The 23,843-nt window shown below is 36.7% G+C and overlaps 1 protein-coding gene across 3 annotated transcripts; it reads right to left on the bottom strand.

Annotated features, from left to right (window-relative positions):
- Nucleotides 1–6,206: 6,206 nt before the first annotated feature.
- On the bottom strand, nucleotides 6,207–18,255 carry Nmbr (neuromedin B receptor). 3 transcript variants are annotated; one of them, XM_052751099.1, is made up of 4 exons: nucleotides 18,039–18,252; nucleotides 17,279–17,485; nucleotides 10,991–11,339; nucleotides 6,208–7,695 (listed from the first exon to the last, which is right to left on the bottom strand). In XM_052751099.1, the coding sequence occupies exons 1-4, from the start codon at nucleotides 18,071–18,073 to the stop codon at nucleotides 7,294–7,296; spliced, it is 993 nt and encodes a 330-aa protein (XP_052607059.1). In that variant the 5' UTR covers nucleotides 18,074–18,252; the 3' UTR covers nucleotides 6,208–7,293. The 3 variants fall into 3 exon arrangements, with proteins under 3 accessions (XP_052607057.1, XP_052607059.1, XP_052607058.1); XM_052751097.1 differs by having other exon boundaries at nucleotides 6,207–7,695; nucleotides 17,279–18,254; XM_052751098.1 differs by having other exon boundaries at nucleotides 7,275–7,600; nucleotides 17,279–18,255.
- Between the last annotated feature and the right edge of the window lie 5,588 nt (nucleotides 18,256–23,843).

Genomic DNA, 23,843 nt, shown 5'->3' with positions numbered 1-23,843 from the left:
ATCCGTGGCTGATATGTAGAACTGAATTGTATTGCAAAATAAATTAATAAAAAAAAAAAAAGAGTAAAAAAAAAAAAAAAAAAAAAAAGAAAGGACAGCACATAAGGGTAGTGAAATCATGTCCACTGTCGCATAATACTACTTTTGTTCAATGATTGCAGGAAGAAAAAGAAAATATTTTATGAGTATTAGCAGAATTTCAGTTTTGACCAAACAGTTATATAATTCCCTTAACAGGAAATTACATTGATAGTGATATTTAGATTTTAATAACATAAGGATGTATTAGTAAGGAATATGTGGTGGTTTGAAAGAAAATAGCCCCCAAAGGGAATGGCATTATTAGGAAGTATGGCCTTGTTGAAGGAAGTGTGTCACTGTGGGGGCAGGCACTGACGTCTCTTTTTCTCAAGATTCCCTCAGTGTGACGTTCAGTTGATTTCCTGATGCATTCTGGTCAAGATGCAGCCAGCACCATATCTGCCTGTACCCCGCCATTCTCCCCGTCATGATGATAATGCACTGAACCTTTGAAACTGTAAGCAAGCCACCCCAGTGAAATGTTTTCTTTATAAGAGTTTCCGTGGTCATGGTGTCTCTTCACAGCAACAAAAACTCTAGATAGGATATAATTATGAACGAATTTAAGCAGAAATTTCTTCCACTTGACACCTCAAAGTGTTCTAAGAAGATTGTAGAACTATGACTTTTGACTTCACGTGTGTGAATTTTCCACACTGATTTTATTAAATAATCATATTAGTTAAAAATAAATCACCATGGTGTTTTAAAGTGGAAGATAAAAATCAAATAAAGAATTAAGCTATTGTAAGCACTGTAAAGGCATAAACATTTATCTTCATTTCTCTAATCATAAATTCTCCTGAAGTAAAATGTAATCTCTTGTCCTGTTTGAAGAAATATTCAGAGCCATTGAATTCAACACATCGCATTCATTAGTGCTGTTTTTGGCAAGATGCCAGACAGGAGAACAAGGCTCTAATTTCTAAACACTCTTGAAAGCTTATTATAGCTTAGGCTGAAACACAAAAGTAAAACAGACAGATCAAACACACCTGCATTCTAACATCTACTTTTATATGGTCCTCACTGATCCCCAGAGATGAATTTGATTAAACAGATAAGCAGAAACTATACTGCTGTTAATTTGTTACTAGGATAAATTTATGCTTCAAACTGAGTGATAAGAGCGTACTAAATTCAGTCTGACATTGAATTTTATTATGTGCAAGATATCATCATTTGGCCAATATTGGCATACTTTGCCGTGAAGAAACTTTATGCAATAAACCACAAATTTAGTATGATCAATAAGTCTAGTGAAGATAGAAGAAGGCTGGATGAAAATGATCTGTGGGATTTTTTTCTTTATTTCTTCACTCTCACATGAGACAGTTCTGAGAAAGAAAAGAAAGGACTCCATTTTCCATATGCACATAAGTTAAGATCAGAAAATAGTAAAGGTTGTGGTATTCTAGGTCTGACGTGGTCGAGCATGACTGCAACCCCACCACAGGAGACAGGTATTGTACAACTGGGAGTTAAAGGCTAACCTGGGATACACGGAGAAGAAAACCTATCTCCAAGACAAGAACAAGGAAACTGACGGGTTAAGCTGAGAGTTTGCTTGTATGTTGTACCTAGAAGGAAGGAAGAGAGTGTTATATACATAGCAGATTCCTGACATCAAGCAGACAACTAAAATTTTAAGCATAGACTCAAGTTTCCAAGTGATTTTTCATTATAGTTTTAAAAAACAGCCATTGAAGCATTCTATAACTTGAATTTTAGATTGGATAATCGATTATTTGTTTTTCTGACTTGAGATAACTCAAAGGACTGTAGGTTTCTCAATTCAAATAGTTTTGTTGAAGATCAGTAAATAAATTATAAAATTCCCAAATGGCTTTAATTTATATATTTCTTTCACTATGTGGCAGAAGGGATAATTATTACCAATTTATTACCCAAGAGGAGAGTCAGTTCTTAGAAATAAAATATTCACTAAGGTTTGCTGTATCTGATTTCAAATTGTCCATTACAGATTAACACTGAGTTAGGGATACAGGAAAATGTCCTGTCCAAAAGCTTGCTAAGATGCAACATATGGACAATAAAATGACTTGGCAAAATAATTTAGAGACTAAAATGGTGTGAAATGCTGTAACCATGGCTTATGCTGATAAGCAAGGCTTCCTATAATGGTCTCTAGTGCCACAGTCACAAACACACTTCTCTTGCTTATTCTCTTTTGTTCCTTTTATAACTTTACACAGACAATTTCCAACCCCATAGCTGGACCATATTTTGTGGCAGCTGTCCCTACTGTTTTGAGCAAGGCTAAGGAAAACATACTGCAATGTTAAATTATTTGAAGTTGAAATCCTTATGCATATTCTATTTTAATAGCTGTCTAGTGATTGAAGTAGCTTCTTTCTTAGAAACATAGAACTATTTTCTGACTGAGCAATGAAGCTAAAAATAAAATATGAGTACATGGGGATTACACTTGTTCAAACCCTATTAATTATTCTGGAGCTCCATGGGATTTAATCAATATTTAGCATATGCTCTAATGAGCAAACAGACAAATGAAATATGTACTGTATTTTTAAAAATTCACCAAGTTTTATTCCTTTCCCACGTTTTTTATGTAGCACACACAAAATTGATAAAAGAATTTGGGGGAAAAATTACATTTCCACATTTTAATATACAAGATGTCATTTTGTAGATGTACTCAGGAAGGTGACTTAAAATTTAAGCTGTTTTTTCTTAGAATGATCAAGCTAAACTCAAAGTGCCATTCTTGTTTCCTTGTAAAATAAGCCCTACATTTCAGGGAGGAGACTAACACACTTAATCCTTTCTTTCAAAGATGTAACTGAATTTGAAATCCCAGGGATTCTTAACTATAGAGAGCTTACATTCATGCATTGCTTAGAAACAACAACACATTCCTAGAAATATATCATCTGGTGATGTCATCATTGTGGAATATCATATTATGTAGTTACACTAACAATGACAGCTATGATGTTATTAGATGACTTCATCTAATTGGTTCATCATAGTATGTTCAGCTCCACATTGACTAAAATATCCTTAAATAGTGGATGAATCTATAAGAATTTAGAAACCAGTAAGAGCTTAATGATAAGTGCTGCCTCATGTGTTTTGCCTTCTATTAACATTCAAATTCCTTATGCATTGGATGGAAATTAGAATGATGTTTCCTTTCAAGAGCTGACATAATGATCCTTATAAAGGACACAGTACTAGCTGTCATAGCAAATGTGCAATAAATTTTATTATCATGCCACTGGATGATGGGAGTCAATTTTCAAGTATGCTAAATAGTACCTTTCAGTGAATATTTACTGTTGTGCCAGGCATTGCCTGACAACCTTACATCACATATTTAATCTTTGTGATGTCACTAATCCATCTTAGGTGCAGGAGATAATTGTGAAGATAGGACCTAGTCTCAAGCATATGAAAGGGTAATCCTTTTGTTTCCTTCACATTTCCTGTTTTAAGTAGGATACTTTAGTAATAAGGCATATCCCAGAAGCTTATTAGAAGTGAGAATATCCACTCTACTTCTGCCTGCTTTGCCCCCTTCACTTGGTTTGCTGTTGTTCTGTGCACTTCATAGGCAAACTTGGGGCTAATTTACTTCCTTATCATGGTTTGGGAATAAGAAGCTGTCTTTGTTTATTTTTTGCTGGATAGGTTGTTTAACTTGTAAATAATAGAGGGTTAACCGGCTCACAGTTCCAGAACAGACAAGTTTAAGATCCATGGCAACATCTGGAGACTCTTCTTGCCACATCATGAACAGCAGAAAGTGTCACAAATCAGAGCATGTGAGCGATGGGGAAGGAAGGAAGTGGACATCCTTTATAAAGATGCCACTCCTATGTAAATGAACTCATTCTCGTGATCAAGACATTAATGTATTCTTTAAGACAGAACCCTCATTCTCTACTCATCTCTTAAAAGATTATGTCTCTTAACACAATTGAACTGGGATTAAGTTTCCAATACAGGAGCTTTGAAAGAACGTTCACCCATAGCAAGAGCTATGAAATAGTCAAACACCCAGAAACAAGCATAGATGCTCCTTAGCCACAAAGGGGTGATCCAATAAGTCTGTGTGACAAATCCATTGTACATTGAAAATATCAAATCAACAATGTATTTAAGGCCAGGCATGGTTGTTTATGTATTTAACACCAGTACTCAAGAAGCAGAGCCAGGCAAATCTCTGTGAGTTCAAGGCCAAACTCGACTAAATAGAGTGTCTAAGCTAACCAACACTATGCAGCCAGACCCTGTCCCCACAAAAATACACCTACCCTCCCAAACATCCTAGGCTACATTAAACATGTTTAGAATATTTACATTGGCTTAGAGTTAGGAAATAAACATTTAATATAGGCCTAATAAAAAGTTTTTTTTTATTACATATGACTTATTCAGTACAATACACTATAGATTATTGTCTTTTACCCCTGGGATCAAATGGTAGATATAGACCTCTAGTTTGCTGCTCTTGTCTAGCATCAAGTCATAGGGTGAAACCACGAATTCAGCAAAAGCTCAAATTTTAAGAAATATTTTCTACATAATGCATATAAACTTTACACAATTGTAGAGTGGAAAAATAGTATGTCTAACTATCACAAATCAGACCATCAACAAGTACCTATACACTAAGCACACAAAATCCAACAAGTGAAAAGAATTTCAAACTCTAACTTTGATATGAATACAGTCTCACTTGTTCAAGTGTGGCTATATGTATACAATGGAAAAAGTATTGTTTTGTCAACCATTTGATAAATATAACAGCTATTATCATTTCATCATTATAAAATACATACTAATGTAGTAACTCTTCATGTCTAAGGCGAAAAAAAAAGAGAACTTTTGAGGGGCTGGAAAAATAGCTCAGTTGTTTAAAAAAAGAAACTCTTACTCCTCTTGCAGGGGATACAGTCTTGGTTCCCAGTACAGACACGTGGCTCACAACCATCTGTAACTGCAGTTCCAGGGAACCCAGTGCCTTCTTCTGACCTCCACAGGCACCAGGCACACACTAGTGCACATACATGCATAGAGGCAAAAACCTCATACACACAAAATAAAAATAACTCTGTTTAAAATTTAAATGCAGCCAAACTGTGATACTATATTCAGAACTGTGCTCATTGTTAATAAACTTTCTAGTAAAAAGAAGATATAAATTCGTATTGCCATCATATGACATTGGTATCTTACAGGACAATGTTTTAGTAAAATGTCTAGGGAAAAATTTTTTGAAAGCATTTCATAAATAAATGCTTTCCATCCTTACAAAATTTGTGATTGTTATATCACAATTATATTCTCTTGAACTCTAAATTATTAGGAATTCATGGATAATGCTATATACATGTCCCTTTAGTTTTAAGCTCATGAAAATGCATTACAAGATATCTGTTTTTATAATATTTCATCTATTCTATACATATAAGACATATGTAGATGACTCTTACAATCTTTCCTATGTGTCAATTATCTTCTTAACATCCTTAATGAGAAATATTCTGCAGGGATTTTTAATTCTTAGACCTTGATTCTACAAATTGCAGTAAATGGGCCTTAAATGATTTTTAAGATGCCCAAAATTAATGTAAACTTTGTGCACACTGTGTGATTTTATGGTAAATAGATTTGCAGCTTGCCTGGGAGTTGAGATCTGTGGTAGAAAGCCACGGCTGAATGGCAGTGGAGTGGTGGAGCACACACTTTGTGGTGTATCTGGTTTTATATTCCAAGTTGTCTACATGACAGGATAATCTTCCTTAAGTCACTAAATATAGCTGAGCATCAATTTCCCAACCTATAAAATAAAGAAACCAAGACCTACTTCACATGTGATCTTTCCATGAAGTTAATGAAGGCTAAAGACCAAATTTCTGGCAATGTACTGAGGTTCTCATTGGATTTGTGAAATTGTGTTATCTTTTAAATAAAGATGCCCCACAATTTGAGCATCTTTATAACTAGAAAATTAGATCCTTCTTTCATTCATTAAGAGTTTATACATAAGAAAAAAATTAAAATTACATATACATAATTAAAATTAAGTATAAAGCTCTGGTAATAAACTAAAAAATATCAAACACTTGATAAGTGTTCATTATCATTCCTATTATCATATGCTATAGATAATTTGCTTTCATTTATTTTTCAATTGCTGTGTCCAAATGATGGTTTCATATCTTCAGTAGTGTGGGTTAGGAATATTTAAAGGGAAGTTTAATGTGCCAGCAAAGTCACCTTGATATGTTTAGAATTCAACTTGGTATGAAGAACTCAAGAATTAGGTATTTGGTATGGGCTGAAGAAAGGAGTAGCTTTGGAGATTTAATAAAGACAACGTTTATATTTTGCTGAAAATATCAAGATGTTTATTCAGAGAAAATTGTGATATCATGCAGAGAAAAGTGTCTGAGATCCCATACACTTGTCAGTTGGCAGATGCAAGAGCAAATGAGAACTCATCAGAATTATACAAATCTTATGACCTACACAGAAGCAGCCAAATTGTCAAGAATTTAAGTCAAAAACGGTCATGCAAACATCTGAGTCTTAGTATTGGAATTTGGAGCATTTGATACCTGTTTTACATATACACATTCACATATGACAATTCATAATAAAAGTTATCATACTTTCCAATACTATATCTGGAACTTACAAACATTTCTATAAATTATAATTATATATAGAACCATAAGTATTAATGAACTATGATTAAGCTCCACTTTGGACTTTTTTTCAAATTAATACATATATATACATATATAAATAAAATCTACTCATCAGAATGATGTAATTTATATTTCAAATTATAGGTGTTTGAATTACCGAATTACTGACTCATTATGGAAATGTTCTCTATGATTTAGGATAAAAGGAATTTGAAGTAAATATGGTACAATTGCTTGTTGCAATGCCTTAAATCCTGAGGGAATTTGTAAATCAATGTTAACAGAAGATATATGTGAGTTACGTGTGTTTAATATAGATGTCCATGGTGTAATGTAAAATTCTATTCAGAGAAAAATATTTGTCTTGTACTTGACTCGGTCATGAAGTCCCTTGACAAATTAGCTAGGGAACAGTATGAATGTGGAAATTATTTAGTTCTGCTTTTGCTCAATAATAATAGCAAAGTTTGTAAGGAATGTTTCCAAGAGTGAGTTGAGTGGCCTCCAATCACAGAGCTATTTCCTGCTTCATGCTATGTCCATTTAGCAGGACAGAACTCGTCACCACGTTCTTTGTGTTGCTCTTCAGAGAAGTCATTCTCACGGCTGAAGAGCTAAGAAGGTAGCTGGTTGACCTCTCGGCATAGGACTTGCCCCGGCAGCAGAGCTGGCTGTTGAAGCGCTTCCGGAAGCTTTCGCTGAGCAGGTAAAGGGCAAAGGGATTGACACAGGAATTGCTGAAACTCAGAACCCGGGCCACTAAGGTGACAATCATGTGACCCAGGGAAGGGTCGATCTCCTTGTAGTTGAAAGACCTGTACAAGTAGAGAACGTGGTTGGGAAACCAGCAGAAGACGAAGCAGGCCACGAAGACGAGCACAATCTTAGCCAGGCGTTTCCTGGTCTCCATCTGTGAAAGCAGCAGATGCCCATGGGTCAATGGGAAGCAGAGAGAGCCGCGGCCCAAACTCACCTCCCAGAAGCAAGGAAGCTTATCAGGGCATGTGATGACTCCCAAACATACAAACTGTTGTTTTACCTCATCAAAGTGATGGCTCTAACAGCTTAACCAACACTATTTTGTCCACTACCTTATTTCCTTTTAAAGATATTTAGGATTTATACTAGGTCAGATGATAAATTACACATCATGTCAAAGCAATAGCATTAATGAATGCCTTAAAATGCTTTCCTTTTACTTACAGTAGGGCCATGTTAGTAAAAATCCAAATTATTTTGCTTATAATAAATAAACTGAATTAATTAAACATAGAATACACACAAGTGGACATATTTTCCAAATATCAGGGTATTTTAAACAAGAAAAAAATGACCTATTGAAACAGGACTTGACTATTTTTTATAGTTCTTACTATTTCTTCTCTCTTCTTTCTCTCTCTCTCTCTCTCTCTCTCTCTCTCACACACACACACACACACACACACACACACACACACACACACACGTAGATAATAAAAAAATGAACAAACAAATAAACATTGAGATTTAGGCCCCTGGCTCAACATAATAATGAAAATTTGCTGGGATTATCTGAGAGAGAGCTCAGTGGCTAAAGTCATATGCTGTTAAGCCTAGTGAACTGAGTTCAATACTCAGGACTCCCAGGATAGAAGAAGAGCAATAACTCCAGGAAGTTTTCCTCAAATTGTCACACACTCACTATGGCATGCCCATGTAGGCACACAAATATAAAAAGATAAATAGATGATAGATAAATGATAGATATGTAGAAGAATAGATGGAGATGATAGATAGATAGATAGATAGATAGATAGATAGATAGATAGATAGATGATGGGTACAATAATTTTTAAACTACCGATGTAACTATCAACTCTAGTAACATTATTAAACTGGATTATATTTTAGGGATTTTTTTTTCATAGAATTCATGCTATGCTTACTGTTTCATAAGAAAATCTTCAGGTCTGTAATAAATAGAACTCAAAGTCAGAAATTTACTATTTTAACTTAAAAATTCTTTGGTAAAAATATAGAGTACAAAATTTAGATCTTATTTCCTAATTTTCCTAAATGCTTAAGTACAGCAGTGTGAGTAGGGACACAGTTTATCAGAAGATGCTAACAGCAGTCTTCACATTTTCTAAGATGGAGACATTGGTCAGCAGCTAGAGTACTTAAGAAAGAACTGGAAAGACTGAAAGCCAAGTATAGCTGACCCAGAGAAATAGAATGCAGTGGTACTAATGATACATCTTGGTGCCCTAAGTTAGACAAGCCAACCATGTTAGAAAGTATGAAGATGGAATGTAGAGCATTCCCTGTGTCCTCCCTGGATGACACAGCATGGGGGTAAAACTATCATGGCAGTCTGAAACTGAAGATTCAAGTCCATTAAGTTGGGCTTTGAGATGATGTCTTGGAAAATGTCAAGAATTGGTTACCCAATCAGGGCGTATAAATCTCCAATTGGAAATTCAAGTAAGTAAGGCAGAACTGACAGCACTAAAAAAAAAAAAAAAAAAAAAAAAAAAAAAAAAAAAAAAAAAAAAAAAAAGCTGTGGTTATTGAAAAACTCAACTTAAAGAAAATCAAAAACCAAAACTCAAACATCCAATTATGATACAAGTTGGATTACAAAACTCCGAGTAAAGTGCCTAGTTATGTAAAGGGTACAATGAGCCTGTGGCATAGATGTTTTGCTTCCCTGATTCCAGATACTTAGACAACAAATGATTCATTTGTCTGAGACATCAGTTCACTATCAGAATCGCTAAGATGAATGTCAACTCTTCATGTTGATAGTCATTAATTAATGAAGACTACTCTGCACCATGGAAACCTCTGCCAGCTCCTGCTGCTGACTGGTGGCTCAAAGCTCCATTCTCTCACTCCATCTATACCCGCCACTAACTCTAGTAATCTCAGATTAAGTTTGTTTGCCTTCACATTGGCAACAAGCATCCATTGCCTCCCTGTAAGATTTGTCATTATAGAAGTTCTAGCCCACTAGAGTATTTTTCTCTCTAGGACTATAGAAAGACACAACTGGAAACACAATTCTTTCACTTTCACAAGAATAACTTTAATTGAAATTTTTATTGCATGCTTTTTAACAAAAAAAAATTGTAGCTAATCTACATGTTACCAATTTTTGTTTTGTTTTGTTTGTTTGTTTGTTTTTCTTTTTTAACCCTGGCCTGGGAATTGAACCTGGGTCCTCTGGAACATCAGTCAGTGGTCTCTAACCACTGAGCCACTTCCCTCCTCTCTGTTACCAATTTTCAACTAATGTGTGCTGTCTATGGGGAAGGTTGTACAGTTGCAGTAGGCCAACAGCCGCAACCACCAGCCCCCTTGGGCATCACATTCATTCCCTCTGCATCTCTGAAGTTCCTAGAGCCACCCATTCTGCTACCCACTCAAGCCCCATGCCCAGCCCTAGGCACTGCCCTATTCTCTTTACAGAGACATCCTTCTTTGCATGTCCAGTTACCCTTACAGGGACACCAGGAAAAGATAATAGTCAATTTACACTTAAAATGTGGAATTTTCAGATTGATGATCTTCATCTTTGTGAAAGTATATTCATATAAAAAATATTTTAAAAAACAAATAAACATCAATTTTTATTTATTATCCCTTGACGTGTATATGTGTGTGCATCTGTATATTGTGCGTGCATATGCACTTGTGTGTGGAAGCCAGAGGCCAACTTAGTGTATCTACTATCACTCTCTACTTAATCTTTTGAACCTGGTTCTCTCTCTGAACCTTTTGCACAGACAGTAGTGTAACTGGCCAGCAAGCTCCAAGGAATTTCCTGTCTGCACAATTCCCCCTCTTGCTGTTAGTTACAGCCCATGCTTGACATTTTTACATGGCTTCAGGGGATCTGAACTCAGTCCTCATACTGCTAAGCAGGCTCTTTACCAACATAACTGTCACCAAGCACAAAGACATTAGTTTCTACTGATAATATTCCAGTTCTTGTCGGAGGCTCAGATGCCTGGTAAATGGGATCGAAGTAGATCCCATTTATATGTGACACAAACACATATAAGAAACTCCCCAGGAATCCTTCCAGTTAAGGCAAGTGAAAGCCCAAAGGCTGCCTTTGTATGTCTTGGGATTAACAACTCATAAAATAACACACACACACACACACACACACACACACACACACACACACACACACACACACACACCCTGACCCAGCTTACCTGCTTTTTGGTATGTTCATTGTATTCTCCTGGAAGATTGTGTGCACTTTTAATTAAAGTCTTTGCAATGTGGTAATAATAAATGCTGATAATAACAAGAGGTATGAGGAAATAGACAAGAAAAATGAGTATGGAGTGAATCTTTGGATGTAACTCATTTGTTTGCGGGTAGGGTATGCATGCTGTGAAACTGTTGTTTTCCAAGCTACCAATTCGTGCTATTTCCGAAAACACAGCTTCAGGGACAGCCAACAACACGGAGACTACCCAGATGCCCACAGCCTTCACACTGGTCCACAGCACCACACCAGAAGTCTGCATGTCCATGGGGTTCACGATAGCTCTGTACCTAGGACAAGAGGCTCAAGTTACTCTCTGGGAAGAAAGGAAGAGGGAAGGAGGAAGAAGGGAATGGGGGATAAATGAAAGAAAAGAAAGTTAGAAAGGAAGGAGAGAGAGAGAGAGAGAAGGAGAGAGGGAGGGAAGAGGGAAATAAATCTCACTGGCAGTACCAACATTTCTTTCTTTCCTGGCTGTTTCCTAATATATGGAAGACACAAATTCCCTGGCATCTCAGTGTCTCCAATTCATTCTAGGGCTTATTGGCACAGAGCACAAGCAGAGAGAGGAAAATATTTTAAAGTAGAATCCCCTAAGCAGTGGTGATTGGGTCTTTCACAATGATTTTATCTTCAATCAATGTACAGTATATGTATCATTTTTTCATTGAATTTGATCAGCTATTAGATTTTTTATTTAAATTTTTTTCATTTCCAATCTATCATTATACTTGCTATCAAAGGAAAATAACTGAGTTGTTAAAGGTCTGAAAAGCAATGCAGTTAAATTTTACCTTGATTCTGGTCTTGTAGCTTCAGAGTTTGAGACTCTCAACATTTTTCCTTAACAGTTTACTAAACAATAAACCCTAGATACTAGTCCAGAGTGGGATTTTTTTCCTCCACAATCCAATTGAAAGAACTGAAAATTGAAGAGTCCTCTGTTTTTATAGATCTATTTTATTTTGTTAGACCAGATAGAAGCCTATCCTCTCACCTCTTGTATATTAGTGGCAATGTGTGGGACTGACAGGTAGTAAAGGACTCACATCCTGAGACACAGTGTCTTCATCCTTAACTTTTCACGGCCAACTCCAAACTTTAAATGAAGTGGTGATAATGCAAACAAACCAAATTGTATATAAGCAAGCTGTATTTGTCTTTAAAGGATCTGAAGTTATAATATATCTAAGAGATAAATAACAAAATATAATAAAAAGTGATTTCAGTCAGACTAATTCATCATTCTCTATATTATTTAGAAATGTCACTTAAGGTCTTTTTATTTTCACTCTAAAGTACAGATAAAAACATCTCCCTTCCAAAAATTACATATTTATTGACTTATAATGGTTATCAGACATCTGATAAGGGCAAATTACAATAAATAAATAAATAAATGAAAAATAAATAAATAAATAAAGCTGCTGATTGTAATTTTTTGATGGAAGAGGATGGATAAGACAGATAATAAAGATCCATAACAAACCTTCTTTTAGGTAATCAAGAACCACAAAGGACATTCTAAATATCCTTGATATTTTCAAAAAATAAAAGGAAGATGTCCCTCTCCACACCATCTAGTACATACTCTTGCAGAGACATAGTCTTAGGTAATTTGAAATACTAAATCAGAATAATCTAGGCTGGGTGGTTTATAAACCCTAGAAAGTTATTTTACAGTCCTGAAGAGGAGGAAGACCAGGATGAAGACTTTGACAGATTCAGTGTCCAGTGAGAGTATCCTTCCTGGATGGCATGTGTTAGGTCCAAAGCAGGCTCCCAAAACATCAGTGTTGATGACAGTGTCCTAAACAGAAGGACTCTGCCTGTGTAAACAGAAGGACTTTATTGGGTAAACAGAAATCTAAACTCAGCATTTCTCAGGAGTCTCTTAAAGCTGGTTTCTGTTACCAGGAAAGCCACTGCCTCCCTTATCCACCCCAGTAGTCAACTATCTCAACTGCCTGGGCAAGGACATCTAGTTTCAGAATGGTCTGAACAGCCTGTTCAGCTCCAAGACCCCCATCCTGATGACTATCATATAAAACCCATTTGTTTTCTCAACCAGCCACTAGCCTCTATTCTCCCAGGCAGCCTGGAAGTTTGTTCCTCCAAATGTTTTTCTTTCTACTCATCGAGTGGTCCAGTTAGTGGTTTCACAAGGCCTTTGTTTATAAGCAGTGTCTTCTATTGGGCCCTTCTGGAGTTGTTTCCACAATGACCCTACTCTAAAGACCTGATCACCTCACAAAGTTTCCACTACCTGTTGCCATTTTTTTTGTGGGAAAAGATTTCAATTTATGAATTTTAGGAGGATAACAAACCTCCAGATTATAATGGGTATTATGCCAATAAGAAGAAGACAGAGAAACTTAAAGGGTTAGAAAATGAATGAACTTTTCATTGTGTTAAGATTACTAGCAATAGGTCAAATTCATTTAAGAAAATAAACCTAGCTGGAGAGTATGGCAAAGATGAAGAAGACCTTTTCAACAGGATTGATTCTTGTCACCTTCTGCAAGAAAAGAGGGCTGTCTCTTGGGGGAGGGTCTCTAAATAATACACAACTGAATGAAAAGACAACAGTGCAATTTGATACACAAAGAATTATACTAGAAAAACTACAAATCACCAAAGCTGTCAGTACTGTAACATAGTTTACAACTATAAATGAGTATTTGTTTGTTTGTTTGTTTTGTGGGGGAGGAGGGAGTACTAGGAAATAAACCCAGGGCATCATTCCTGCAAGGCAAACACTTTACCACTGAGCCATAGACCCAGCTCTGAGAGAATATTAATGCTGCAAGTATATCTTTGGAAGAATATAAAGCAATAAGTAAAGTCTTCTAATGCATATTAAAGTGAGCCTGCTTTATCATGCCTTCTTCAAATATTTACATAAAACATGAGAAAGATGTCCCTCAGCATAAAACTTGTTTAATTAAACTCAGTAGCATAGCAGATATGTGTAAAATGTTACATTTTCCCTTACAAATAGTCTCAGAGAGATATTCCTAATTGAAAACTGAATTAAGGAATAACCAATCAAAAGACAGACATAGAGAAGTACATTCACCATCCATATATTAAGCATCAATGAACAGATTTCTTCATCAACTTGAATCTCATTTATGATATTTATATGTAGTATAAATTTGGTGTATATATAAAATTGAATTTAATCATACTATAAAATAAACAGAAAATTAGATAATTTTTACTTCTTGCAAAAATCATCAGAACGTCTCAAAAATCTCTTTCTTTAAGCATGTCTGGTTAAACTATCATCTTTTTTCTTATCAAGCTTTATGGTGCAGGAAGGATGCCAACAAGGAGTCCAGGTGTGAACCATAGATTAACAGAAGCAAAGTTATTGCTCATTGTTGCTTCACTAGTACCCGGTATAATGTCCAGAGCACACAGTGTGTTTTCAGTAAATGGTTATTGGCCTGAGTATTAAGGGTATCATTAATTAAAATCAATTGTGGTGAGTGGAGCTGTAGTAGGTGGAAATAGGCACGGTGGTGTACAATGGAGATTGTCTTGTGATGTTCAATGAACATCAAGCTTCAGAATCACCTAAAGAACTGGGGGTGGGGCAAGAAGGACAAATTGAGTTTTTCCAAAAATGGAATGACAGAGTGAGTCTCTAGGATATGAATTGAGAGACTCTGCCTTTACTCGACTAATATTTTTTTCAAGGCTGCACATAGGTCATGATTAGAAACAGTTAGCAGTGGGTATCATTGCCTCAGGCTTCCTGCAAGCTTACTGGAGTAATGGGTACACAGCAGCAGGGGATTTCTGGAATCAACAGAAGTCTGGTGTTTAGAGAATCAGATGCCTTCTCTGCAGGTTTTCGTCTTGTTTTTCATATTAGGTAAACACTACCTTAGGGGCATAAGTTTTGTGTTATGTTGTCACCCTTCTCTAGGTAAAATACATGTTTATAAGGGCTTCAATGAGGACCCAGCTGCCACAAAATCCAGCCTGGCAATTCCCACCTCACCATGTGTGTCACAATTAGACAAATAATCACATAGCTCTAACTGAATTGTGGAAACAGTATTAATACTCAGGAATAACACAGTGCATTTTAAGTCAATGATGCCACTTCTAATGAGAAGGAAAATGGAAGCGATCTAGCAGTGATTGAAATCAATTGAGTAAAAGACATAATTTACTGCAGTCAAATATAATATAGCACACTTTATTTAATACAGATGTAATGAATTAGGTGCAGAAATAACCGTTCATTCTGTGATAATGGTTCTGCAGAAATCACAGCTGGGTTCTTACTATAAAAGGCAACTTTTCTTTTGGGATGACAACTCGGAAGCTCTCAGAAAAATTAATTACCTTTTGTGAAAGTATGGGTCATCCTATATTTTTCAACTTTTCATTTTCCCTACACTTGTTCTCCTCCCTTTTTATCCCTGTTATGTTACTGACAGTTTTATTTAAGCTTTGTTAATTGGACCAAATTGAAAACAGCCAGGGTACTCAATGGTCCAAGAGAGGCGATGCACCAGTCTTTGTCTTTATAATGTGAGTATCATGCTGACTCCATAATTGCTATGGTATGCATATGATGCCCCCCAAAGGTCCTAAATACAGGAGGCTCTTCAATTTTCTGCCTCTGGTCAGGGCAAACGTACTTGCTTCCATGACAATAGATTGGAAATAAACTTGTGTGAGATAAACTCAAGTTCTGAGTCTTGCTATTAATGCCATGCTTTAGAAATGAATGGTTGGTGTCAATTTCACCTACTGTAGTGGCTAATCATCGTGTTTGGCTCTAATTAAGCTTATTTCTTTAGCAGTCTAATTAAAGTAGTTCGCTTGAAGAAGAGCAGTCAAGATCAAACGTCATATCTTAGATTTGAAGTTCAAATAAAACTTTTTAAAAGATAGTAGAACTGGTGCTGAGAAGACAAAATAAAGTTCGTAAGTTCTTTAAAATTTTAATCACCTTTCCAAGGGTGATTTAAAATAGGGTGTTATATAAACTAAGTATCTATTTAACAACAGCATCAAAAACTCTCCCCTGAATATTGTCTTACTCCCAGTATATATTAACTCTGCGACTCCAAATTAGTGTAAGTGAGTATAAGACAGTAGAGTGAGCTCCTGGAAACTCAGATCCAGACTCATTAATAATTCAATATGAAAATTAATAAGGAGGCCAAATACCATTTTTATGTCCAAGTTAAACTGTTTAGCTAAATAACTTCAGTCAGTCCTTCATTCCCAAGAGAATGAGAGCACAGGTCCAATAATGATGCCTAATTATAAATATTGCCCCCCACCCCCAAGTCAATAACCCAGACATTTCCTCCTGCATAAGAGACTTGATAGCATGATGCAGACAGCCTGGGATCAGCCTCCATTCAGGAAGCCTGGATTTTCTGCCCAGCAATCACAGGAGGGCTTACATTTTCTGAGCTTCAGGATCCACACATGGAAAATGACAAAGTTGAACCAATTGATCTGCCAAGTCAAATAATGGATACTTCACACTGCTAGAGTATGTGAAAGTGGATTGGATAGTGAAGACTGTGCCCACAGTATTGTTTTAAGACATTAAAATTTAGCATTATCTGGGGGGGGGGAATTACTTGATTTTAACAAGAACTAGAAGAACTTAAGATTTTCAAACAAGAAGATGTGAGAGACTAGTTTTGAAGAACACGTATAGTTCTAATTGTTTTCACTTAGAGGAACAGTATCTACTTCACATTGTAAATGGTGCACAGTCTAAACTAAACAGTTTCCTCAAGTTAAACTTAGTGTTCTAACATACCAGAATGCCACCCTACTGAATCAGGAAAGAGCCTGCTCAAGTTCAGACACACACAGAAAAATAAAATAAAATAAAATAAAATCCCAATTGAACTTTAATTTGTTTATGTTGTAGATATTCTGTGAAGTGCATAGTAAGGTTTCCAAAGTGTGTGGGGAAATGCAGGTGTGCAAGTTTAAAATTAGTGCAATTTTAAGTATTATTTAAATAGTTTTTATGTGTTTTTAAACTTCTGTTCTCATGTTTCAGCTCGAGTTACTAGGCTTCCATTTTATACATATACTTTCTTTTCCCCATCTCCATTCCCCAACCTATCCCAACATCCTTTCCTTGGCTAATGCATCCCAATTCCCAACCATCCTAGCCCCCTGTCCCTATCCATCCCTTTTCCAGTCTATCCCTTTGTTACCTGTATACTCTTACCTGTCTGCGCTGAGAGCAGTGAGCGTGAATACAGAAACCCCCACAGAGGTGAGCTGGATGGCGGGGATGAGTTTGCAGCCCAGCTTGCCAAACACCCACTCATCAAAAAAGTAGCGGGAGGCGTCCACTGGAACGCAGGTCAGCAGCAGCAGCAGGTCCCCAGCCGCCAGGTTAGAGATGAAGATGTTGGGGACGCTCCTCATGGCACTGTTGGTGAGGAATATCTTCACCAGCATGATGTTGCCCAGCAAGCCCACCGTAATGATGATTAGGTAGAGGGATGGGATCACACAGCGGATCACCAACTCCGCAGTGGTCCCATCAGAGCCGGGCAGGAAATCTTTTTCCCACACCTCAGGAACCACCTCGCTCTCGTTCGCCTCCGAGGAGGGCAAAGAGAGGTTGGAAAGAGCCCTGGGGGGCATGATCTCTTTTCCCAGAGAACCCGCAGGAGTTTTCATGCACTCGAATGTCTTGAAAAGTGCAATGAGCACGACGTGAATTTAGCTGATGTGTCTCTAATCCTGGCAAGTTTGTGGCTCCTGGGACTGAACCACCGCGCTGGTCCCGCAGAGAAGTCTGCGCGGCGCGCTCGGGAGCTTCGCCCTGGGAGAGGTTCCCTTCACTACTGCAGGTTTGCGATTTAAATCAAACAAAAACAAGCAAAGCCATTGAGGCTTTACCCCGTCTTTAAGACTTAGTTCCCGCTATTAGCAAACGGGAGAATAGAGGTCAGTCCCTGTGGGACCAAGAACCCTACCTGTCCCACTGGTCCACCCCAGGAACGGAAGTCATCCAGGAGCTGTCCAGCCAGCCAGCGGCAGCTGAAACGCTGGCACTAGAGCGGGGCCCTTTGTGTTCACCCCACAGCTTTGCTCTTCTCTCTGCCTTTCCTGTTGTACTGCTATGTGGGTCTGAAGGGGAGCTGAGTCCTTTTTATTTTTTCATTCTGCGTCCCCATATACATCCATCCTCAACCGCCTCCTCCGAGCAGGAGGAGCCCACGCAGGAAGTTTGTGAGCCTCTGAGGATTGAAGATTTGAGCTGGCAAGTCCCCAGTGTTGGAAACACTGAATTTAGCAAGCCAGCCAGGCACAAAGGACAAAGTCAATGGAAGCGGCTCTCCACTTTATTCTATCATCCTCTGGCCAACCCATCACCACCACCCCAAATCTGGAAACTCTTCCTACAGTTGATGTATTGTTAACATGTTTTATTGGGATATAGCGTGCATAAAGTGCACATCTCTTAGATGTGTGCTTTGCTGTCAGAACAAGCAGTCTGGTAGAAAGGACCACTGTGCGTGCCTTCCCCTTGGTTGGCTCTCTCTTGAGGATCACAGGGAAGCAACAGAGTCACTGGAGCCCAAGAACTCAAGACTACTTTGAGTGACGTATAACATATAAAGTATAACAGAAAATGAATATATTGAATTTTAAGTGTCTAAATTTATGAGTGGCATTATCAGCTATAGGCATATATATACATATATCACACTAATATAAAAAGAAAAATAAGTTGGTAATTCACACTAAAAAAAACCTTAAGTTTTACCACATGTGAACATAAGCTCTGAGACTAGCAAATTCAAGTTTGGAATTTATCCAAGTGTGTGCACCAGAAAGCCATGTGCAAAAATGTTCATAGAATCTTTTCAGAAGACAAATATCTAACTTCTTCCCTCCTTGGCTGTGTGTTGCCGCCTTTTGTAAACTCACAACTGTTACCTATCCATCCTCGTGTTCACTAACATTTGGAAGTTTCACAACTATAGCTGATTCAAATAAAGATTCTATGAACATTTTTGCACATGGCTTTCTGGTGCACACACTTGGATAAATTCCAAACTTGAATTTGCTAGTCTCAGAGCTTATGTTCACATGTGGTAAAACTTAAGGTTTTTTTTAGTGTGAATTACCAACTTATTTTTCTTTTTATATTAGTGTGATATATGTATATATATGCCTATAGCTGATAATGCCACTCATAAATTTAGACACTTAAAATTCAATATATTCATTTTCTGTTATACTTTATATGTTATACGTCACTCAAAGTAGTCTTGAGTTCTTGGGCTCCAGTGACTCTGTTGCTTCAGTTTCCCAAGAATCTGGAACTATTGGACCTAACCTTGCACCCAAATTGACAGGTTCACAATCTGTCAACAGGAAAAAAATTAATTTCCCGAATCACCACCATCATCAGAATTTTGCAAAGACTGCTCAGGGCCAATGAGTTGGCTCAACACAGAAAGTAGCTGTAGTGTTAGACCGCAGCCTGAATTTATCCCTGGAGGCCACATACGGTGTGGAAGGATAGAAGCAACTGGAATGTGCTGTCTCGGATTTCCTCGTGCAAACCACATTACACCCATACATACACAAAAACATAATAATAAATAATAAATAAAATATTTTTAAAACTTCCCAGATATAATGGTTCCAAAGTTAGACAAATAACACTCTTGTCATTGGAGAAAATGTGTGTCTGGATTTGAGCATTAGAAGATAAACTTTAACAATTGGAAGTCAGTCAAGGATCACCTTTAATGATCTATCCATGAGCTGATAAAATGAGAGTTAGGTGCAAAGTCATTTGTTAATTAAGCAGCTTTTCAGACATCACCTACCAAAGAAGATTTCACACAGCAAGGTGGATATTGGGATTATAATCAATTTTTTCTAACTAAATTTCAAGTCTATGTTCTACTCTTGAATTTCACTGTAAGTTCATTGCAAAGTTTAGATTGGCTAAGTGGGATTTTCATGTACATTTCTTTGAATAAACAAATATTCTTCCTTATTTTGCCCATTATACTTTGGCAAGATAACTAATATTACTTATAAATTAGAATATGTCTCTAGAAATTTTATCTTCAAGGTTAAATTTCTCTTACAATGTTCAGTCTCATTATGTAAAGTTTTTTGTTTTGTTTTGTTTTGTTTTTTGAGACAGGGTTTCTCTGTATGACAGCTCTTGCTGTCTTGGAATTCACTTTGTAGACCAGGCTGGCCTTGAACTCACTGAGATCTGCCTGCCTTTCCTGAGTGCTGGGATTAAAAGCATGCACCACCAAGCCCACAGCCAAGTAAAGTTTTTTTTTTTTTTTTAAATCTAAATCCTGAGAGGTCTCAAACTTTCAAGTTCAAAGTATTCTATTTTATTGATTCTGATTTTTTTCATGTTTAAAACTGTGTCACTGCCTCCCGCTAGTTACTCCCATGCCCCTCTCTGGTTGATAGGTTCTTTTGGTGTAGGATAATGCATTTGTACACTGGTTTAATAAAATGCTGATTGGCCAGTAGCCAGGCACAAAGTATAGGCAGGATAAGCAAACAAGGAGAATTCTGGGAAGAGGAAGGCTGAGTCAGGAGATGCCAGCGAGCTGCCCAAGGAACAACATGTAGTGAGATGCAGGTAAAGCCAGGGAACGTGTGGCAATACATAGATTAATAATTATGGGCTAATTTAAGATATAAGAGCTAGCTAGCAAAAGGCTTGAGCCATGGCCATACAATTTGTAAACAATATAAGCCTTTGTGTGTTTATTTGGGTCTGAGAGGCTCTGGACTGGGCAGGACACAGAAAAACATCCAACTACACTCTTTTTCTTCTATTATATTTGTTACATATGTGTCTGTGCATGTGTAAGTATGTATCACTTGCTGAATCTGTCTTTGTTGTTTGTGTGTACATGATTTCAAGACTGACCACTCCGTGTTGGAAAACCAATAAAGGGTGGGGGGCCTCAACCCTGAAAGAAACTAATTATGCCTCTCCCAGTAATTATTGGTTACTTGTAGTTCTTTGTCTAGGAGTAAGACCCTGTGAAGTATTTCCCCCTTCTACTAATCTTAGCAGGTCTAATGATACTGATATTGTTCTAGTACTATTTATGCAGCCATTTTTAGGAAAGACTGCTTCACAGAAAACACTCTGATATCCTGGTTCTTATAATATTTCTGTCACTTCTTCCTAGATGTTCCCTATGCCACAGGGAACTGTGATGCAGGAGCTGTGATGTAGTTGTATCCACTGGGACTGCACTCCCCATGATCTCTGCATTGTGTCCAGTTGTGGTTTTTTGAGATGGCTTCCATTTACCATGAGAAACCTCTTTGATGAGGATTTGTAGATACACTTGTCTGTGAGTATAATGATAAGATTTAGAATACAATATAGAATTAGTGCTGAACTATCAAAGTGATGGTAATAGATTTTTTTCTTATGTCCATGACCTTACAATCCCTGAGAAGCTGCCTAAGTTAGTACCAAGCATGAGTTCTCTCTATTGAGTGGACCTTAAATCTAATTAGACAGCTGTTGGTTGCCACATACATGTGAGAGCTACTTCTCACACCCATTAATAACTTACCATGCTAGTAATTGTTATGGTTCATAGGTACTGCAGCTAGATGAGACTATTTATCTGATTTAGTCTCTTCTTAGCTTACATAGTATTTCCTGGAAACAAGGAAAATATACTATAGGAAAGTGACTGTAAGGTCAGATCCAGCTTGAATTATCTGAGTTGTGTATCCTAAATGAATGGTATCTTCAGCAATAGGGACCCACACTCAAACCTCAACCCCTAAGAGGCAACCTAGGGCTACATCGATAATCTATATTGTTTTGGAAATAATGTGGACTACCCTGACCAACCCATCAAAAGGTTTCTTGTGCCTGGTACTATGTTATTCTATAGTTATCATAGTTCAGTGTTTGTATATGAATGTATATGGAAAGCTAAACTATTGAACCTTCTTCTGATTGTCTGTATGTTCATAACCATTTAGATGAGAAAAATGTTTAGTCCAAAAGCTGTGATAGCAAATATTCAAGTAATGGGACTCATAGAAAGAAGGAATTTTTATTGGATGTTTTATTTTTCATTTTTGAATAAATCTCTATGTATATTTACTTAGAGATTAAGGTTCACGGTAATGGTGATTTTAGACAACATGTCAATAATGACTATTATGAAATTCTTTTAAATGATTATGGCTATGTAACAACTATTAGATGCAACACAAAATTTTAAATAGAATATGAATGTTATTTTACTTTTTAACACGCATCAGAAACAGGCATGCACTGAAGGAACAAATTGTTTATTTTATTCAATGTACCATCCATCTTCTGATATTCATATCTCACTAATTGCTATAAATATTCTTTGTTGGGCATACTTAAGTCTTACATTTCACATAAGACAACTAAATGATTGAGGTAAGATGGCTTGCTTAATTTTACAAACAACTCAATAAAACTGTATTCTAAAGCTTATTTTAATGAGTCTAATGTCTGTTACATTTCTTTGTTCCTAAAGAAAAACAAATACATGAATAAGATCATGGGTAAAATGTTTTGCTGTATAAGCCTGGGGACAAGAATTCAGAACACCAGCACTACGTAAAACTTGGGCATAAAGGTACATATCTGTAACACCAGCAGTGGAATGACAGGGACAGGCAGATCCTCAGACCTTTCTGAAGGAATAATTTGGTCAAAATGGAATACTCTTGTGGTGGTATTGTGTTCCCCAAAATATTGTGTGCCCTAATAAACTTATCTGGGGTCAGAGAACAGAACAGCCACTAGATACAGAGGCCAGAAAATGGTGGCACACACACCTTTAATCTTAGCATTCCAGAGGCAGAAATCCATCTGGATCTCTGTGAATATAAAGCCACATTGGAAACAGCCAGGCATGGCAACATGAGCCTTTAATCCTAGGAAGTGATGTCAGAAAGCACAAAGGTATTTAAGGCATGAGGACCAGGAACTAGAAACTGGTTTTTAGGCTTTTGAGCAGCAGTTCAGCTGAGATTCATTCTGGATGAGGACTCAGAGGCTTCCAGTCTGAGCAAACAGGATCAGCTGAGGAACTGGCAAGGTGAGGCAGCTGTGGCTTGTTCTGCTTCTCTGATCTTTCAGTGTTCACCCCAATACCTGGCTTAGGGTTTGTTTTTGTTAATAAGACTCTTTAGGATTCATGCTAAATACTCTAGTTTCAATGAGAAATCTGTCTCAAAAACTGGTGGAGAGTGATGAAGAAAGATAAATGAAATCATTGCAGGCCTCCACATATTCATAGACAAGAGTGTAGACACACATACCACATGTAAATATAACACACAAATGATGGGTTAAAAATTAAATAAGATTAAAAACTAAAATGCATGAATAAATGTAATTACAATTTAAGTAAAGGGTGGGTTTTGACTGTGAGGTAGTGAATGCTCATAAAATATGCATTATAAATTTTATGTCTCTAATACAAAAAAAGTAAAGAACCATGTCCTTGTTACAAATTTGTTAACGTATTTATTCTATAAGTGAATTAGAACAATTTGAAATTCATAGTACTCTGATAATCTTTATCTCTCCCAATGTATTTTTCTTCAAAGTATTACGAAGAAGTCAAATATTTTATATATATATATATATATATATATATATATATATATATATATATATATATATTACAGCATTTTACAGTATCACATTTAAGAACATTGGAAACAACGTATCTATAATTATCATTGCTATCTAATAATTTTAG

Source organism: Peromyscus californicus, unplaced genomic scaffold (assembly GCF_007827085.1).
Source record: "Peromyscus californicus insignis strain IS unplaced genomic scaffold, ASM782708v3 Scaffold_22__1_contigs__length_63687245, whole genome shotgun sequence".
Taxonomy (NCBI): domain Eukaryota; kingdom Metazoa; phylum Chordata; class Mammalia; order Rodentia; family Cricetidae; genus Peromyscus; species Peromyscus californicus.
Note: the sequence above shows the minus strand (reverse complement) of the source record. Positions and strands in the feature narration are given on the sequence as shown.